The 20,436-nt window shown below is 42.2% G+C and overlaps 1 protein-coding gene across 1 annotated transcript in view; it reads right to left on the bottom strand.

Moving 5' to 3' along the window:
* FRMPD3 (FERM and PDZ domain containing 3) overlaps nucleotides 1-20,436 on the bottom strand; it is a 1,009,771-nt gene that overhangs the window by 215,089 nt on the left and 774,246 nt on the right. The window contains exons 11-12 of the mRNA XM_085607691.1: nucleotides 9,385-9,474; nucleotides 6,057-6,236 (exon numbers count right to left, since the gene is read on the bottom strand). Coding sequence (XP_085463817.1) covers nucleotides 6,057-6,236; nucleotides 9,385-9,474 — 270 coding nt within the window. The remainder of the gene's footprint in view (nucleotides 1-6,056; nucleotides 6,237-9,384; nucleotides 9,475-20,436) is intronic.

Below are 20,436 nucleotides of genomic sequence, written 5' to 3'. Positions count from 1 at the left end.
TGCTCCTACGGCTGGAGGAGATCGGTGTCAAGAGCTCGGCCCTCTCTTAGTTCTCTTCCTTCCTGGAGGATTGGACCTTCCAAGTCTCGCCCCCCCCTTCCACTCTCGCACTCATCCACTGCACTGTGGGGTGCCGCAGGGTTCAGCATTGAGCCCTACTCTATTCAATGTTTATGTGAGGCCGCTGGCGCTGCTGGCCAAAACCCGGGGCATCTCCCTGGTGTTATATGCAGATGACACCCAGCTCGTGTTTGTCTTCTCCAATAACCCCAGCCAGGATTCGGTGAAATTTAGACAGGATCTGACAGCAATCTCAGAGTGGATGGCTGCTAACTATTTGCAGCTAAACTCGTCCAAATCCGAGACCCTTCTGTTAGAGAGAGATCGCCATCACTGGGGAAATGAATGGTGGCCTCCTGCTCTCGGAGTTGCGCCCACCCCGAAATCGGTGTGAAAAATCTTGGCATAATGATGGACAGTGACCTCACATTTGAGTCCCAAATCAGTGGTAGGGAAATGCTTTGGACTTCTGTGAGGCCTCAAACCTATGTTGGGTCTCTTTGACTCCTAGACTCGTTAACTGATCATTCAATCATCAGTCCTCGCCAGACTAAATTATTGCAATGTGTTTCTCCTGGGAGCCAACAAATTCTTTGTAAAAAGGTTGCAGGGTGTTCAGAACACAGCTGCTCGCGCAATCTTTGCCCTCCCTAAACACTGCCATATCTCCAGTCTCCTCTGTCGACTTCACTGACTCCCCCTCGAACAGAGAGTGCGCTTTAAAATGCTGTGCGTCACTCACAGAATCCTGGGGGGTATCGGCCCCAGAATCTTGAGTGATCTATGCTCTCACTATGCTCCCAATCACTCGCTGCGCTCAGCAGACTTGCTCCTGACCAGAGTTTCCCAGATACAGAGGGACAGAGCAGGCGGACGTTCTTTTTAGGTGGTTAGCTCCTGCCCTCTGGAACTCCCTCCCTATCCACATCCGCAGCACCCCTAACCACCTCACCTTTAGAAGGCTGGTGAAAACATGGCTATTCGCCCAAATCTAATCTTTCTTATGTTCTGTTGTCTCTCTTGGTGCTCATCTTAGCACTGGGACGTCCCATTGCTGGGGCAGCCACGCGTTCTACAAATACTTTAACTTAACAAGTTTTGTTTTTCATTGCTCTGATGCACTTGCTGTGAAATCAGCATTTACAAAACTCTGTCCACGATGGCAGATTGGTATGGGACCCATACATAACAATTTATATAAATTAGGATAGAAAATTGGGATTCAATGAAAGGCAAGGATGTATCCTGGACTCTGGGTTTTGAGACACATGAGAATTTGAACAGCGACAATTCTGTAACACCCATGATAATGCCAAATGACTATGAGTGCATTTTTGCAAAAATAATTCTTTGTTGATGCTATCAATATTAACTCAAACATTTTGTGAAAATCAAAGGAAAAGAGCAAAACAGTACCAATCTGTATAGGAGTGGGCGAACCATACTGGACAGAAGGGGCCATATCCACATTTCTCAGGTGCCTCCCAATTTAAACACCACCCTACATGAGTGACTTGGCATATTGTATAGGCTAGAAAGAGGTCAAAATCATGAAGTTGTCAAATGTCTCAGCTTGCAAAAAGGGCTTTACATGGTCACAGTTTTGTATCACTTCTCTACCCTTCGATATACACATTCACAAATGTGGGGTACCGTTTTTATCATGAAAAGTTCGAAAATGCATGATAGTAGGCATGCCTGATTTACTGTTGTAAACAAATTCTATGATTTACTACCAGTCCAAAATGACTGACCATGTTAGCTTCAATTCGCTGCTAATTTTCCTCGCACAACGGGGGTAATAGTATCGCTCATATTATCTTGTATGCAGGCTATCTCAAAATTGGGTGATGATGCATGGCAAGTGTTTATTTCCACCTTGAGTATATTTTGTCAGCAAGAAACCTACCACAAGGATCTCTGGCTCAAATGAAGGGGTAGATCAACCATTTTCCAGAGCAAATGATGGAAACATTGGCAATTTTTAGGAGCTGCTAATCTGGATATCTTTCGTTTTAAATTTCATCAGGAAGTGTATTCTAATCTGTAATTTTAGAGGGTAAGGGGGGATGGGATCTTATAATAATAATGCAGCTTTAATCAATATTTATAGCACTGGTATAATGTGCAGCAGGCCATCTATAGTATTGTAAAGCTTTCAGTGATGCTTGTCTTGAAAACATTTGGAAACAAATTGTGTTTCTGCCATTCACTTAATATAGAAATTATGAACAGAATATCTAAGGTTTACTTGATGGCAACACCAATTTTTGATTGGGCATGTAGTGAGTTGGAAGTTGACTTCCTTTAATGCGATTTGAGACACAAGCAACAGTTATTGGTCATATTCAGTGATCATACATGTGCTATAATTGATATAAGATGCATTGGGTACATAGGCATTCTTCAGGTCAAATAAATCTTGTGTTCACGCTGCAGCCCAGTTTTAAAAATATGTCCCGTAAGAAACAAACAGAAGAATAGTTATGAGGAACATGTGATAAAGCCATATATGTTGAAAGCAATTCTTGGAAAAAAGGAGATTATTTGATTCATATAGAAATTGCATATGTTCTAAAGTGTACCTAATAGGCAAATGCAATAGCTGCTCCAGTTAATACTTCCAGAATCCTTAATACTCAGAATAGCCAGTGCTTAATATGCAAAAAAACATAAGTGCTAGGGCTCTTGGCAGGACACCACTGTAGTTTGCCCCACACATTGCCTCTGCCATGCTATGATAGTAACAACACAACTACTAACCATCACACTCCTAAAAATGTGAGAATTCAGACTATTCTAGTCCCCAAAGCTATGATGATTGGCATGGGTGACAGGTAATAGTCATTTTAATGTATAGCAAATTAATAATTAACAGTTGTTCTGGTCATCTCTAAATTAGCTAGGCAGTGCCACCTTGTGGCCAACTGTCACAAGCCCTGATGTTGACAATTAAGTGCTGGTGCTGAGGTCCGGAAACCACCAGCTCAAATTAAGCACTGAGAATAGCACACTTGGACTTTCTGCACCTGCTCTACACACAGACATGTTATCAAACACCAGCCTATTATGGGAATTGGTGATTTTCTGAAAAAGTTGGAAAAGACTGCAAAGGTCCAAAGAACGACTTTATTATTAAATATTCCAGAAATATTGTGGTAAAATTATATCGGTAACCCAATATCAACCCTCATGATATCAACAACCCTATGCAAATAATTAAAATGATCAACACATCAAAACCAAAATAATGTTATATAGAATTATTTAAAGTCTGAAATATTGAACGCTAAATATGGAATAATAATATAGACTTTTTCAAATACGACTAAAAGTAACCAAAATATCTAAACCCAAAATACAGTCTTAAAAATTGTATATTTTTTACATATATAATATATTTCAATAAAACAAATTTTTAACTTTTACATTTTACTAATATATCCATGAAATATATTAATGCAATTAAACAAATAATGTAATTAATATATAAAATATATACATTAAATATAAAACAATATTATTTATAGTACAATTATTTATAGCCACAATTTCCCCTAAATATTAAAACTTAATTCATATAAAATATACAACAATTATGGAAAAAACGAGCACATATTTTTTAACAATTTTATTTTAAAGAGCTCTTTTTACCTAGATAGCGCATGGAAAGTTTTGGGGTGATCTGTCAAGCTGGGGCAGATAAAAAAGGGGGGGTCCCAAAACGCGTTTTCCCTATTCATTTTCCCATAGGAATTTTAGACACAGCTACAGCCTAAACCACGGACTGGATTTACACCGCAATGGCAGAAATCTAGATCTAGGCACAGAAAGATTGCTTTTTGTGTTTCAGTGTAAATCCATTCAGTAGTTTTTGAGCAATTAATGTTAAAAAATGTTGTATATTTGGAGAAGCGAGGGCTCGCTGATATCGACAGATCTCAAACTAAGATATGATAGGTTACAACCACCTCAACCAGGAAGTGTAGGCAGACATCTTAGGACTTGGGACTCGGTCCAGAGTCCTAAAAAACACAACACAACTAGGCCCAAAATGTTTTTTTCTAAAATGTAGCCGCAATTTCTTTTTTAAAGAAACATGCAATTTCACATGTTTGCTTTTTTCCAAGTTTCATAGTTTCCTTGCTAGCACTACTCTCTCCACATCCTCAAACCCAAAAAACTCCATACTAACACTATTCTCTTGCAAACACCTTCAAGCTGCAACCAATTAGACCAAATCACACCTTCCACAGTATTCCCTAACAGTAGATTCAGTGCACACACCATTCAGTATCAGTGGCTATTTGATACTACTGCAAAGCAGGTCAACATAAAGTTACACACAGAGAAGCGCATCTAAAACAGGAAAAACGTCCAATGTAAATAATGCAAACAATTCTTGTATCTTCTTTATTTTTCTTCCAAAATCTTGAATTCCACGCAAATGTGAACATTTACAGCCTCAGCCAACACATTTTGTTCAAACATTAAACTTCTTCAGGGCATTTTATCACCAAGCAGTATATTTTCTTCACCTATCCAATACATGAAGTACTAATCTGGTATGGCCACATTTCATAGTCACATCCCAATAAATTCCATCTTCTTAGCGTAACCCAGTCGCAATTTCTACCTGTAATTCACCACTCCAATCCACATATTTAGATTGACTGTACCCCATGATGACAACAGGATCAGTGTCCCCTGTCGTGACAAGCACTCCATATTGCAACTAGCAAAAAGACTAACACTATTCTCTACCTAACCTCAAGCTATAAAAACATTCAAAACCCATTCTTTTACCCCCAAAACGAATTACAAAAATGGTGCAAGACCCACCCCAATGCCCTAAAAACAAATTAGTAACCCGGTGCAAAACCCACATCAGGGGCCTAAAACCTAGTGACTAACCCAGTGAAACACCCATCGTGTGCCCTAGAAAGCCTGTGCAAAACCCACACCGGCGCCCCAAAAACGAATCAGTAACCCAATTCAACACCTATCGTTGTGCCTTATGAACGAACCAGTAACCCGGTGCAACACTCCAACGGTGCTGTAAAAACGAATAAGTAAAATGGTGCAAAACTCATGTAGTTGCCCTAAAACCTAATCAGTAACCCAGCGCATCACCCGTCCCGGCACCCTGAAAATGAATCAGTAATCCTGTGCAACACTCACACCTGCAAATTAAAAACTAATTAGTAACCCGGTGCAACCCCATCCCTGCACCCTTAAAATTAATTATGAAAGATATCCATAAATATACTTATACTAAAATTACAACAACAAAAAAGTACAAATCTGAATACAACACACAGTTAAAAATGTAATACACCACCACTCAAATACCCATAAAACCCCAAACCCTGAAATATAAATAAGATAATTATATTTAAAAAGTATAAAATTATGACTTAAAAAAAATTCAAAATAATATTTTATAACTTTTTCCAACCAGAACCTGAAAATAATAATAAAACAATAAGCGGTAAATAATTTAACAAATTCAACTTTAAAAATATGAAATGCCTACTAAACGAATTAAATAATGTTTTTACAGTACCCACCCAAAACCCATACAACACGCAACAAAACTGACTAATAAATAATAAAATAGTGGTTATGTATTTAAAATATATATACACATTTAAAATTCAAAGAATCAATATAAGATGTTCATATAAATAATACATTAAAATCCTTTCAAATCAATATTAATATACAACAATGTTTTAATATTAGATATATAAAACTTCAATAATATTGTATGAAACAGAAAAATGATATGCCTACCAATGATAATACTTACCTCAATTTAATTACACTGTTGATGTTCTGTCTTCGATATTCAGTGTTATCGATATAGTGACTTCGATATTTAGGGGCAGCACCACATTGAACATGTGACATGCATTGTTTACTCACTGACCCACAAGCCTCACTGGTTACTCCCGACTCAACGAGTCATAAAAGAAACAAAACTGTAAACTAACCTTGCCGTCCAGAATGTTGGTCTCAACACGAGCCACCCCCTGATTTTCTCTGAACAGTTGGATTTTGTTCACTTGGCTGAACTCCGAGAGTACTGTTGTAAGATTATTTTTTAAGTCAATCACGTGGCTGATTCCATGACGCGGACCTACCAATAAGCTTGTGGCAGGCTTTTTTTCGTCCTAAGAGTGAAATAACCCCAAGAAAAGAAGAAAAAAATTAGTACTGTTAAACAAATACTGCATAAGTTAGACCATCTGTTTACCTTCATCTTATAAACCCAAGGCATTTATCAGACTGTAAGTTTTACGCTGTGCCTATTTTTATAGGATTTCTGTTGCTCTTCCCCTGGTGGCGAAGCGTGAAGGAGGTTCAGAAAGTCTCACTTTGTGCACTGTCACCCAGGCTCTTTGATTGCAAAGTAAAGTGGATTTGACAAACCCATTCTATAATAGGCTACCTGGCAAGCCCAGAGAATGCATTGTCATGTGGATCTGAAAATCAAAGCGGAGGCCAAACGCAAAAGTGTGTATTAAACCTAAGTCAGTTCTGGAAATAGCTCAATAATTTATATGATGGGTGTGAAAAGGACAGGGAGATCACTCTCTGTGCAGAACGAAAATAAGTAGGCTAGAAATCTGTACATATGTGTTGTGATTTTCTGACAAAGGACACATTCCTACTAGACTAAACTGTCATTGGGGATGTTCTTCACTTATATCTAAACCTAGATGTGGAGCAGAACTAAATTGTATACAATCCCTTTCTGGTCAGCTCCTATGAAGAAGCATTCAAGCTTCAGCAGTCCAGGAAGTAACTGAGTGGTATTTACACCTCCCTGGCTTTGTTAGTCACAACTACTGGGTACCGCTGGGCTAAGCATCAATAATAACACCTCTAGTTGACAGAAACCACCGCAAACCTTGAGTGCCTTCTATTATAATGTCTTTAAAGAATGAAAGCATAAACTTTATTTTAGTTGAATTTGTGTAACTGATCGACCTCTGTTGGAACTGGTAAAATGTGGGCGATGAAGGCTAAAATGAAGAATCATTATTCTCTCTCACCTCTTGCAGCAGTGGCTAGGAGCAGAGGCCTGACAATAGTATCATATGCCGACACACAGTTGGTGGTGGCACTCTCGGGTAACTCAGCACAGGATTCCTCCACGTTTCGGAGCGATCTCTTGGCTATTGCAGAGTGGATGTCCGCCAACTGTCTGCAGCTTAACGCAAGCAAGACTGAAGTTCTGTTGGTCGGGTGGGATGAAAAACTGTGGAATGAGCCCTGGTGGCCCACAACTCTGGGTGCTGCCCCTACCCCCAAGCTGTTGGTAAAGAATCTGGGTGGATTCGGCTCTCAGCTTCCAGGCCCAAACAAAGAAAGTGGCAGGGACCTGTATCGGCATTTTGCGGGGGCGTAAACAATTGTTAGGATACTTTGACCTGTCCACTCGGCAGATTATCATTCAGGCTGCTATCTTGTCGAGATTGGACTACACCAGCTCTCTCTACTTGGGGACCAACAAGTCAGAGATCTTGAGATTACAGAGGGTTCAGAATGCGGCGGCCAGAAGCCTCCCAAGAAACTGCTCCACCTCTGCCGCCATCCACCAACTACATTGGTTGCCAGTGGCCAGACGTGTGGAGTTCAAGTCCCTGTGCCTCGCTTTTAAAATCTTGAATTCATCTTCACCTGGCATTTTAGCCACCTTGCTCTCACCCTACATTCCCTCCTGCCAACTTTGTTCTATGGACCAACATCGGGCGGTAGTTCCGAGGGTGAGGAGAGTACGGGCCGGAGGGTGCTCTTTCAGCACTCGGGCAGCCAAGCTATGGAATTCTCTCCCTTTGCCTATTCGCAGTTTGAAAAACTACTTGGCGTTCCGTAAGGCAATAAAGACTAATCTTTTCCGTCACCGTAGGTTCCTGAGCCCTTTCTGGTGGTCTTTCCATTTGACTGTTATTAGCGTCGGGACGCCCCTTTACTGGGGCAGCTGTGCGCTCTACAAGCTATATAACATAACATAACATAACATGTCTTTCTAGATCCCCAGAACTTGCCTGATTTTTTCTCCTCTACCTCATTCCCTGAGATGAGTTTACATTTGAAAAAGTGAAGCAAAACGATTATGTGAAGACATTCTCTGTGGTTCCAAGCGACCCTGCGTGGTACGCATGAGTGGTGTTTCTTTAATCAAGGTGGTTGGTCTCAGGATTAACAATAGTAACAACGTTTTGTGCAAGAATCTAACTTTTGTTTCATCCCTGTAATAACCAAGTGGGACTTTCTGCAGTCTGAGCATACTGAAAACTGGTGTTCAGCAGTGCTGGCATAGAGCAGGAGCTGGGTGGACTCCTTTGGTTACAGTTGGTCTTACGCTTAAATCAGGTATATGTTCATGGGTATGTGACTGATGTAGTTAGCAAAATAGTTTCTATATTATTACCCTGAAAGGAGTTCAAAACACGGACTCCAGTGTCAATATGGATAGCTAAGATCATAAAATTGTCCACCTCTATTGCCATAAGTGGTCCTCCATCGTGTCCAATAAATGTACCTATGTTGTCTTTTTGTCTTAGAGTGTTGAATACTAGCCCCATGCTTCCACCCATTTTTTTTTCAAGTTGGAATGAAATTGGCCTTTTTTAATATAGTCTTGGAGCTAGATATTTTGAAAATTATAATGCCTTCTTTCCTCTCTTTTGAAGTATATTTTATACAGCTATTTCTGTTACGAAGTACCAGGGCAAATCAATCTAATCAATAATGCAACAGAAATTATAAAAGCAAAACGCCTCACCAGATTTTCTAATTATCAAACTGCAAAATTCACGACATTAAAAAAAAACATTGCACTCTTCATTTACACATAAAACACTTTTTTGTAATCACTCTCCATTTACACATTTATGGTAACATTTGTAAATGCATAATCGTAGTGGTGGTTATGAAAACGAAAACAATCCCACAAGGCAACTGGTAAAGATGGCGGAGAAGAACATGGAGCTTGCCAATAATAAAGATGGACTTATCACCCTTCATTTACGGCAATATTTGTAAATGCATAAACGAGGTGATGGTTATGGAAACGAAAACAATCCCACAAGGCAGCTGCTAAAGATGGCGGGGAAGAACATGGAGGAGCTTGCCGATAATAAACATGGACGAGCAATAACCAAGAGGTTGCTTCTGGAAGGTGAATAGGTGAAGTGAAGTGTTCAGTGTTCGGCTGCCAGGGCTGACAATGGAAGCAGGAAAGTGGGCTCTCGGCTGTGAGGGAGCTACAGATTTTGGGTGAGGCTACTCACTACAGGATGCAACAATTACCATTCCCACGGTGGTAAACAGGACTCCTGCAAACGTTGGAACCTCGTTCAAGATACGCAGATACTGCAGCTTGGCCTGGGTTGCTGACACCTGCAAAAAAAAACAGGTAATCCAGGATTTGGGGAAAATAGGCGGGGGAAAACAATAACAAGAAAGCAGTTTGTGTGGAATCAATAACAGATTTTCTCGATGCAGTGGGACTACTGTAGGGCTATAAATCACAAGGGAACCATTAGAAAATGAATCTCTCCTCACCAGTTTTGCAGTTGAAATATTATCAGACAATTAGTGGGCTATGAACAACCGAAGAACAGACATCTTCACATGCTGCTTTCTTAATATTGTGTTAAGGGATCTAACCCAATCATCTGGGGCCGTATGACGAATACGGTGTGCTTTCCTTGTTTGTGCCACCTCTTACCCTTCAAAAGGTGCGCCCTGCACAAACAATTAAAGTGCACTGTATTAGAATGAATGCGCTACCCCCAGGGCGGCTGCAAACTTGAGCTGCCCTGGGGGGCAACGGATTCGAGTTAAATTCGGAGCAGCTGTTTAAAAGCTGCCTCGTGTATCACTTGAGGGGGATCTCTGAGGAGTCCAAAAGGGCCCCCAAGAGGGCTGCCTATAGGAGGAGCAGTGAAAGAGCACCACCTTTTTGTAGTGCACGTTCAGCGTGCCTCTTAAAAGCATGTTTGCCTCTGCACCCACGTTGGTAATACAGAGCAGGTGCAGAGGCAAAGTGATTCCCTCTGCATGGGGACCTTCTGAATATATACCATTGTGCCCCAGTGGGTGCGCAAACTGGGCGCACACGCTTGTTGTGCCCCCAGGGCACACTGTATAAATACAGGTCTGTAAAAGGATACAAAGCTCGATTTACAATAATGGCACTTTTTGATTGTCTGTTTAGAGTGCAATGCTGATCTGCCCTAATAGAACAGTAGAGCTATATGCTTGATAAAATGCATTAGAGTCACAAAGGGCCACATCTATATAGCTTTTTCTCGGTCGCAAACGGGCTGATTCACAGAATCGGGCCCTTTGCAAAGGTAAAAAGCCATTTTGTATGTACCAAAATAGGTTAGCGATTCAGTATTAGGAAAGGGCGTGTTAAGGGCTCCCCTTCCTTATAGTGACTCACAGTGGTATGTATGAATGTTTTGCGACTGAAATGCAGTCGAAACATTCGCTTTTTACCACCAAATTCAACTGGGTGGTAACCCATTTACAGACGGAAAGGGGTCACCCAGGGACACCTTCCCTTTTGTGAACGTATGAGAAAATACTTTTTAAGAGCAGGCAGTGGTGCCACGGACCACTGCCTACTCTAAAAAAATGTAAAGAATTTTTTTATTTTTTATTATAACCGCTTTCTGTTTTCTTTTAAGGAAAACAGGCTACATTTAAAAAAAACGCTGCTTCATTTAAAAGCAAACACAGACACGGTGGTCTGCTGTCCCCAGCCGGCCACCATCCCTCTGTTTTTAGCGGTTCCCATTGGGTCACCTCATGAATATTAATTAAGTAGGCCAATTGCGACCCCATTAGCAATTGTTAAATGTGTCAACAACACTTTAATAAATAGGTGTTTGCAATTTCCTAATTGTGAATCGCAAAAATTTGCACCCAAGGTGATAAGTACGTAGGAGTGCCACCCTCTTGGGAAAATATTGCTATTGTAACTCAGACACTGGAAATTTGGGGAAAATTCAATAAACGACTCGTAAACTTGCATGTATTTTTCGTGATACTATGTAAATTGCAGGTTACATGAATTTTAAATGTTGCCATGTTTAAGCTCTGCTACTTTTTCTCTCGGAGCAACAGGGCTATTTGTGAAGGTCCTAATACAGAGTACAGAGAAGGGATTTTAAACAACAGTTAATTCAATAATGCATTGGTGGTACCACACTCATTTTTAGGTCTCGCCTGACCCAGCGCATGCGCTGGTCTGGTGAGACTTTTTGTGAGGGCTCAAAAAAGTGCTACCACTGTAGCCTAGAGCTACAGTGCATGTGCGCGGGCACCTCACTTTCGCGGCCGCACGACCGCTTTGTTGTTCTCCGTGAGCCAGGTATTTTTTTTCCTGTTTATTACTTCTATGTAGTAATGGTGGCACCCCTGCACCGCCATTACTACAGAGCAGTGATAAACAGATACAAGCATTGGCATAGCCAATAGGTCTCGCTTTTGGGACCTTATAAGTTTTCAGTTATGCAACTGTTGCATGGCTAAACACTTATAAGGTCCCAAAAGCGAGACCTATTGGCTATGCCAATGCTGTTAGAAACTGTGGTAAGTTGGAATGTGATTTCACCCTCTGAAAAAATGCTGAAACCTCTCTCCCTTTTGCGATAGCTGCGGAGATTTGATGCGCTGTCTCTGAGAGAATACATAATTTCTACATGGAAACTTTAGATAGTGGTCTAGAAAGCACAAATAAGGTCACCTATTCTGTAAATTCACAAACTGCATCTTGACTAGCTTCAAAAAGAAGTCTGACATACACAGTGAAACATACTGTTCCAAAAGAAGAAACCGTCTGAGCCCAGTCCTCTACTGTTTCTTTACCACAGAATTCTAATGACCAACTAGAGATGTAACATTCTATGTTCTTTCAAAAGATAGGCACATGACACATACGAATGTCATATTGCTGGAATAGGCGTTATTGAATTTAATACATTTTGTATGGAACAAGCTACAGGAAAATCAGCAAACTGATTGGTTACTTATACTCTTTACTGACAATGCATATTGACACCTGCTGTTTAAAAGTATGTGATCAAAAGCATGAACCTTTAATCATTTATTGCATAATGTAGGTTTGAAGGGCTTAAACTTGTTAATGAGAGGATCCCTCACCTATGGCTGTTGGAATGAAAGAAACCATCGGCATCTATTCACTACCACAATTACTTTCTTGATTAATCACTCAATGAGGCATTAAAAGTCTCCCTAAATCAATACTACGCTTATAGATAAATAGAAATGACTTTGAATGATCAAGTCACGGTGCTTATCCATAAAATGTGAGCAATGTTAAATCTCTATTTAGAAAATATACAATACAAGGCCAATATTTAAAAGAAATAATAATTTTGTTCTGAAATGCGTGGTCAGACACTCCATCATATTGCTGTTTGGACATTTTTTTTTTTTTGCATCCCTTCATATTAAGTATTGTCTTTGATCAGAGGGGCATGGCCTGACACCAATGAAGTGGCTTCTGGCGGAACATGGCCATCTGGCACCATCCTGTCTGAATATTGGCCTTCCTCGCCTGATTAGGGATTTGCATAGTGGTGTCTGCCTGCCATTACCTCGGGGGTAGACAAGCTAGCCTCCTAGATGCTAAGTACACCCTTAAACGGGCCGCGGAGAAAAAAAAGTGCCGAATCATGATGGTGGTGGTCACACTGTAATTGTTGTGGGCTGCAGGAGCACAGCTGAAGAGAGACCAGAGACACTGCTGGGCCTAGCTTAAAAACTCCAGCAGTGGGATACGGACGTTGGTGTCCTTTCGGTGTGGTATGTTACTGGTCTGAGCCTGACTGTGTGGCAGAAAGGACAGGCATAGCAGAAGTGAAATGATGGTGGAGCCGGGCCGTGAGCAGAGCTGAGTCAGATGTATTGTTAAATGAAACTTGGAACCCAGAAGTGGGGGTTGCATACTGTTGAAGCGGCGTGCGGCTAAGCAGGGAGCGGCACACAGCTAGGCTAGGGAAGCCCCATGGTGTGGTTGCCTTCCTCCCTGCACTGTGGTGCACAGCCAACGGTGTTGTTGGAGGTGTGGCATCAATCTGGGTGCCGAGGAGCCCTTGGTAGGGCTAGACTGGAGACTAGTGCCTGGACTTGAGGATATGGTGCTTGGTGGGTGAGTGCGACAGAGGGGCAAGATTGCTGTTTAATTTGTCCCTCAGATGGATGGCCAGAGATCCCGTACCACCCCTCATGCACTGCTGTACAGGGCTGGTGTCGCTGGAGCAGGGCTTCCTCATAGTGGAGTGGCACTAAATAAGTGATATACATAGCCATATGGTGGAGATCTCTGTGGAGAAGAAGAACTGGCCTGATGAGTGGCTGCAAACAGCCTTTGTGCTATGACCTCAGTTCTACAGCAAGACCCCCGCTATACTGCAACACCCACAGGCAGTGATATGGAGGACAGAGAACATGGCTTCTCTGGCGCTGCAGGAGGTCCTCCAAGGGCTACCTTGGACACTAGTGTTAAGGCGATCAAAGACACAAGAGAAGCACTGGAACTTAAAATGGATGCTGTAGTGTTAAACAAAGGGATACTGCATGATGATCATCACAGGTTGGCTGACAGGCTTAAAACGAATTAACAGAAGTAGGAGACCTCTCCCTGAAGTAGAGTTCTTAAACGGTCAAATATTGGCCCTGGAGAGAAGGGTCAAGGACTTGGATTATCGAGTGGAGGATGCCAAAAATGGAGCCAAGAAAAACAACATCCAGCTAATAGGCCTGCCAGGATGAGCTGGGTAACCAACATGATAGCTTTCTTGGAGAGTTGGATTAAATCTGAGATTGCACCTGAAGGCCTTTGCCCTTTCTTTGCTTTGGAGCAGGCCCACGGAGTACCAGCAAGACCCCTCCTCTGGGAGCACCCCACCACCATGTGGCGGCCAAACTGTTGCACTATATGGATCGTGACCACGTCATATGATAGAAAAGGGCGAAGAAGGGATTGCTGCTGGGCAACATCAAAGTAATGTTATTCCCAGACTTTACCAGAGTGGCGCAAAAACAATAAGCATCATTCATCAAGGCAACAAAAATGTCTCCCCCTTATGGGAATCTAATATGCACTGCTCTTTCTCACCAGACTCAGGCTGTCCTCGGGAGATGGAGTGCAATTATTTGTTAATCCACGCGAGGTATGGGAGTGGATCAAACAACAGCCGCAGGAAAAAAACTTCCCAAACTTCAACAAGACAGTGACTGTCACAAAATAGAAAAATAGTAAATGTACTAGACAAGGCTGGCATACTATCCCAACTAAATCGCAAGTTCATCAAGAACAGCTGCTAGCAGGGGTTGCGGCAACATTGAAAATAGCTGGAGCAAGCCCATAGTCAAACATAGAGGATGATAACGCACATGACACAGACTTGGAGAGGGCATCGATCTCCACGTTGGATTCTAATTCAGCTCTACCTCAAATTAAGCCTCTTGTAGTATTACTAGTTTGGATGGGGGATGTCAGCTGTACTATTCTGGGGTACTGGTGTTCGGAAGGGGGGCTTTCGTGGTCCAGTTGCATGTTTCACTGTTTTCTGGTTTTGCCATGGGCAGAGAAACATGGGGGACCAGGGAGGGCACCTCTGCCTAGTTCATGATGTATTTGTGTATATATAGTGAATGGCAAACTCAATGAGATATTAGGTCATGTCATGGAATGTCAGGGGGTTGAATAATATATCTAAATGGTATACATTTTACAGCTACCCCAAGAGAAGGGGAGTCCATAATGCCCTACTGCAAGAAGCCCACCTGACTGACACTGAAGTGCTAGCAAAGATGTAGAGGTCATATATATCACACCCATTATTCCACATTTGCGAGGGGGATCCTTATCTGGGTGAGACCAGGGGTTACATTTCAAGTGATGGGAGAAGTAGTGGACACAGCTGAAAGATATGGGGTGATAACTGGATGCCTGGGTGAGAGAGGCATAAATATAGTTAATGTTTATGCCCCTAAAACAGACCAAGCTGTTTTTTTAGACAGATTTCAAGAGTCATTGCACCCTATATGCCACAGTCAATAAGAATTCAAAGGGATTTTAATAGTGTTGTAGACCCGGTGCTAAATAGATCCCCCCCACCTCTGCATGACTCCCCAGTAATGCGACTAGAATGAAAATTTACAGAGCGCAGGTCATAGAATCACGGAGGTGTACTCACCCAATAGAGCCTATACCTTATTCTTGGGAATGCACAAGTTTCATGTTCACCTAGACACATTTCTTTGCATGCCGAATGTTCATAGAACAATTCAGAATGTTGAGTATTTGTCTAGAACAATATCGTATCACAATCCTATCATGTATTGTTTGTATGGGTAACAGAATGTTCTGGCCTTCCTCACTGGAGATTGAAGGTCAAAACTCTTGAGGGCCAGCTCTTTCAACATGCTATCTGGGAGAGTATAGGATTTATTTTGCTGAAAATGAGAAAACTGACACCAGAGCACAGTTGGAGTGGGATGCTTTTAAACAGCAATTCACGGGCAATGCATAGCTGAAACAGTGGGGGTGAATCAAACTGTGGTGTAGGATGTTGAAGCCCAGTAAGAGATGCTTAGGACTGTGGAGAGGGAGAGACCAGGGAAACCTGCACTACAACAATTACTGTTAGAACTGAAAGAGAAACTTGCAGAATATATAGAAAATCTTCGCTGTTTTGTCTCTCTGGTATATAGGATTATGGCACACGCAGAGCCGGACAAGGCTGGGACCTACTGGCATGATTGGCCAATCCCACAAAATGAGGGTCACTGATATTAGAGCTTCAATCTAAGATGTGTGGCAGGGTATTTAAGCCAGTTACAACAGTATTATACTTTTCTATACCAGGGTGTTACCTATTAGTGACATTGTGAGATTGATGATTTTTTAAAAGCCCCTGCCTGCTTCTGGATATCACTGTGGGGGAGACTGAGATGATGGGTAACAATATTACTGTAGACAAAACTAAAGCTGCAGTGAAGAACATGGCGTGGGGAAAAGTGCCAGGATCTGATGGACTCAAGGTAGAGTTTTATTGCCCTTAAACTGATGAACTAGCCCACAAATTTGCAGATGTTCATAAAGCAGTGAAGGAACTTGGCAATCTGCACTAAATGTCGTGACTGGTACATCAGGACAGGCAGCCGTTATTTCAGGCTGCAGCACAGCCGACAATATACAGGAGCTCCTAAATATTCTGATGGATGATACCTTTCATAGCCGGGAGCCAGTGGATATCGAAAAAGTCTTTGACAACCTGAACCGGCAGTACCTTTACAGAGTGATGGAGAGAATGAAACTGGGGGTGTGGGGGATTCATGAGCTGGACTAAACTCCAGTAATCGAGCCCCACTGCCCGTATCAAGACAGGGGGCCTGACCGCAGAGGCGTATACAGTGGGACGTGGACAATGGCTGGGATGCCCACTGTCGCCACTGCTGTTTGCCCTGGTATGGAACTTTTAGCTTGTAATACACGGTCATAGGTTCATTATGAAGGCCTAGTAGTGCAGGAAATGCACCACCATATTGCCATGTATGCACATGATATGCTGCGTTTTTTAAAGGATGTGAAGCTGGAATCAGCAAGGGCTGTTGGGCTGTTGGATCCCTTCGGAGAGATGTTGGGCGGTACATTAATTGGCAAAAAAATAGTCTGGTTCCTGTTGATGCAATACCGGAACTGACTCAGGTGCCACAGGCACTGGTGCGGGAACCCACATGTCTGAAATATTTGGGGGTGAAGATATACTGCAACAATCATGATCTACTTCAGGGTAATGTTTAGCAACAGTGAATGAAATGTGGTCTGGAATATACTTTTGGAAGACTCTGACACTTTCGGTGGCATGGGTAATTGCTATTGCTAAAACAGTGGTCCTACCAAGGTTGCTCTATTACTTCTCAGCCCTGCTGCTAATCATCCCTGAGAGTACATCCCAGGAAATTGATGCTCTGCTAATTGACTTGATATGGGGTAACGGAAGGGCAGGGTGGCACTATCCAAACTTCAGTGCCCCATTACGGAGGGCGGCTTAGAGGCCCAACACTTCGATATGTATTATCTGTCAGCTCAGCTGCTATGGTTCAAAAAATGGGTATACGCAAAACAAATGCGGCAATAACTGATGTATCACTCCCGACATATCGGGGGTAACTCCAACTGCTGTTGAACCTCAAGCACACTAAACTAAGGGGCCATAGAACACTAGCGGTTGCTAAACACTACTGGCTGCATTGCTTACAGAGGTCCCTACTCTCCTGACATACTGTTATGACACCTGTCGGTGCTGCCGCACACAAGGAGCTGAAGAGGTCTTGTAGAGTGGGAGGCATCTGGCATTGACAGATTAGGGGATTTTTTACAATCAGGGGAACTGCTACCTTTTGAAGAACTGCAGGCAGAGTTCGATCTAACAGCTGGTCAGTTTTTCATGTACAGAGCAACTGTAGCAACGATCAGAAACGACTGGGGATCCAGACACCAGGGCTGTCATACTATATGCACCACCACAGGCACCCATAAGGCAATCACAGGCTTATATCAAGCACTTTGAACTGCTATTATTTCCCCACCATTTGGTCTGCAGGATAAATGGGCCGCAGATACTTGAGGGCCGATTGCTGATGTGGACTGGTCAAAACGTTTGGAGCAGGTACCTAAGGTCTATAGAAATGCTAGATTTAAGTTATTCAATTTTTACCTACTCAATAGAGTGTACCGTATGCTGGGTAAAATTAATAAATTCTACAGCACTGCCCATATATCATGTCCCAGGTGCGAGGAAGAGGGGGCAGAATTGTATGGGATTGCACTTCCCTCTGAAAGTATTGGACACAAGTTATCAACTTCATTAACAATGTTACCAACGGGAATATTTCACGATCCCTGATGGCGTATTTGCTGCATTTATACCCACACCCTGCCAAATGTAGGGTCACAACCAGATTTATTAATCTGGGTCTGATCCTAGCTAAGCGCCAGATAACACTAAATCAGAAGGCTACCAGAAGGCCAAGTATTGAAAAATTGGAAAAGGAGCTTGGTGGAGTATGAGAGTGGTGTCTTGTTGAATGAGTGAGGGATGGAATCCATGGACAAAGCGTGAGCATGAGATAATGTGTTGAACACAATGAGAGACCCATAATCTTCTTCTATGGCTAGTTCTCCCCCAGATGAAAGGTACATATAGAACACTGCAGGTTTGGGATTACCCACTGGACACATCCCACTGCGACCGTCGACCTGACGAAGGATGTATCTCAAAGAGAGGTAGGTGGGGGCCTGCTCCACCCTCGAGCTGTTCTCTTCTTAAATACTGCTCAAACTACATATGCCGTTGACCATGGCATTGTAATAATACATCAATGCATATTATTTGGCTAGGGACTTGGGGAAGTGAGTGAGTTGTTTTGGGTATATGTTGGACTTTTTGGTGGGGTGGCGAGAATTTGTTGCAACCCTGAAGCGGCTGAATGGCTGGTATTGTATACCGCTTCGATATGGCAACACACTGATAGATATATAATTTTCTTGTATGCATGTAATGTGCCTGATATGACAGTCTGTACTGTAATGTGTTGATGTTCTTTTGTGGAAAACTCAATAAACCTGTGTTGCAAAAAAAGTATGATTCTTGATCAAACAGATTTTTGAGTAAAAAATCAACTCAAGCATTTATCCAACATAACCCAATGTTATCAGGGCAAAAGAAGAACCCTATTCTTTTCTTTGCTATTTTGCTAGCATCCTGTAGAGGTGGGTGAGCCATTTTAGGCTTTATCTATAGGCATCGTGCATACTCAAGCCCAAAACGAACTGAGCTTTAATTCGGCTTCTGCCTACCACCCATGCGCTACCATCTTGCAACATGAATTAAAAACAAAGCATAAATCTTTAATATTTAAAAGGAGGGAAAGAAGTAGCCATCTAGTGGATGAATTGCATAATATGAAACCAGATATCCTGGGACCAATAAAAGACATCCCTGCTTGATCAAAATGTGTGATCCTAGGCAAATATTTTATTTTACAGCGCCTCCTTTTTCTACATTATCACATATGAGAGCACCTATCAATACGTGAGTTCAGGGTGTGTGCTGTACAAAAAACGTCTGCTTTATTAGGACGAAATGCTTCTGCATATTAAAGCAACTCACATGATGTTTTCTGCATGATTCTGATGTTAACTATTTTTAGGACAGGGATTGGCTCATGCACAAATTATTACAGCCCAGGCAGATCCTTGGCTCTGGCAAGACTGTCCCTATTAATTTGTTGCTTCGCCCACCTCTAGAATCCTGTATTTGTGCTTATTGTAGCACTTAAAACTGTATTTTATATCTGTTATATTTTGTACTTCATTTTACACTGCTAGGTACCTGATGGGCAAATCATAAAAATGCTACGCCACGTGTGGGCCTTTTCCTGGTGCCCTCAACAGGCACAAGTCAAACCAGGGTCAATGACAGTCGGTCCACGAGACTCCCATTAACCTTGGTTTGATGCTTGCCTGTCACGTGCAGTAGGCCCAGACACAAAAGTGAGGTAGGATTTTTATCGGAACAAGTAGGAGAAGGCTTGGTGGTAGATATGTTGTGGATTCCTGCTGATTACGGAAGTTTACGTCACAGACATGTACGAGAAATGTGCAATTTTAGGTAAATTTTGAGGTTTGCAGAGCATTATAGGTAAGAAAGTTTTGTGGTATCCACGTGAGGCTACCACCTTGGATTCCTCTGGATGTCTAGTTTTCAGAAATGTCTGGGTTTGGTATATTTCCTGGGTGGCCGTAGATCCCTAGCCCAAAAAATAGTGCTATCTCCATTGCCAATTGTGACAGGAAATGTTTACGTCTCCACATTGTATTGTGGGGTGGAAGGATGTTAGTAGCTCCCCACAGATTCCAGAACTTTCCATCACTGAAATGTGAGGAAATTGTGTTTTTTAGTCCAGGTTTGAAGTGTGCAAGGGATTCTGGGTAAAACAGCCTGGTGAGAGCCACACAAGGCATCCCATCCTGGTTTCCCCAATGTGTCTAGTTTTCAAAAAAGTGCAGGTTTGCTAAGTTCCCCTAAGTGCCAGCTGAGCTAGGGCCCAAATTCCACAGCTAACCACTTTGCAAAAAAAAGGCCATTTTTGAGTGGAAAAATGTGACCTACCCATCTTGCATTTTAGGCCATTTCCTGTCATGGGCAATAGGCCTACCCACAGAAGTGAGGTACCATTTTTATCAGAAGAATTAGGGGGATGCTGGGTGAAAAGGAGTTTGTGGCTCGTTGCAGATTCCAGAACTTTCCA

The sequence above is a fragment of the Triturus cristatus genome, chromosome 5_2 (genome assembly GCF_964204655.1).
Source record: "Triturus cristatus chromosome 5_2, aTriCri1.1, whole genome shotgun sequence".
Classification (NCBI taxonomy): domain Eukaryota; kingdom Metazoa; phylum Chordata; class Amphibia; order Caudata; family Salamandridae; genus Triturus; species Triturus cristatus.
Note: the sequence above shows the minus strand (reverse complement) of the source record. Positions and strands in the feature narration are given on the sequence as shown.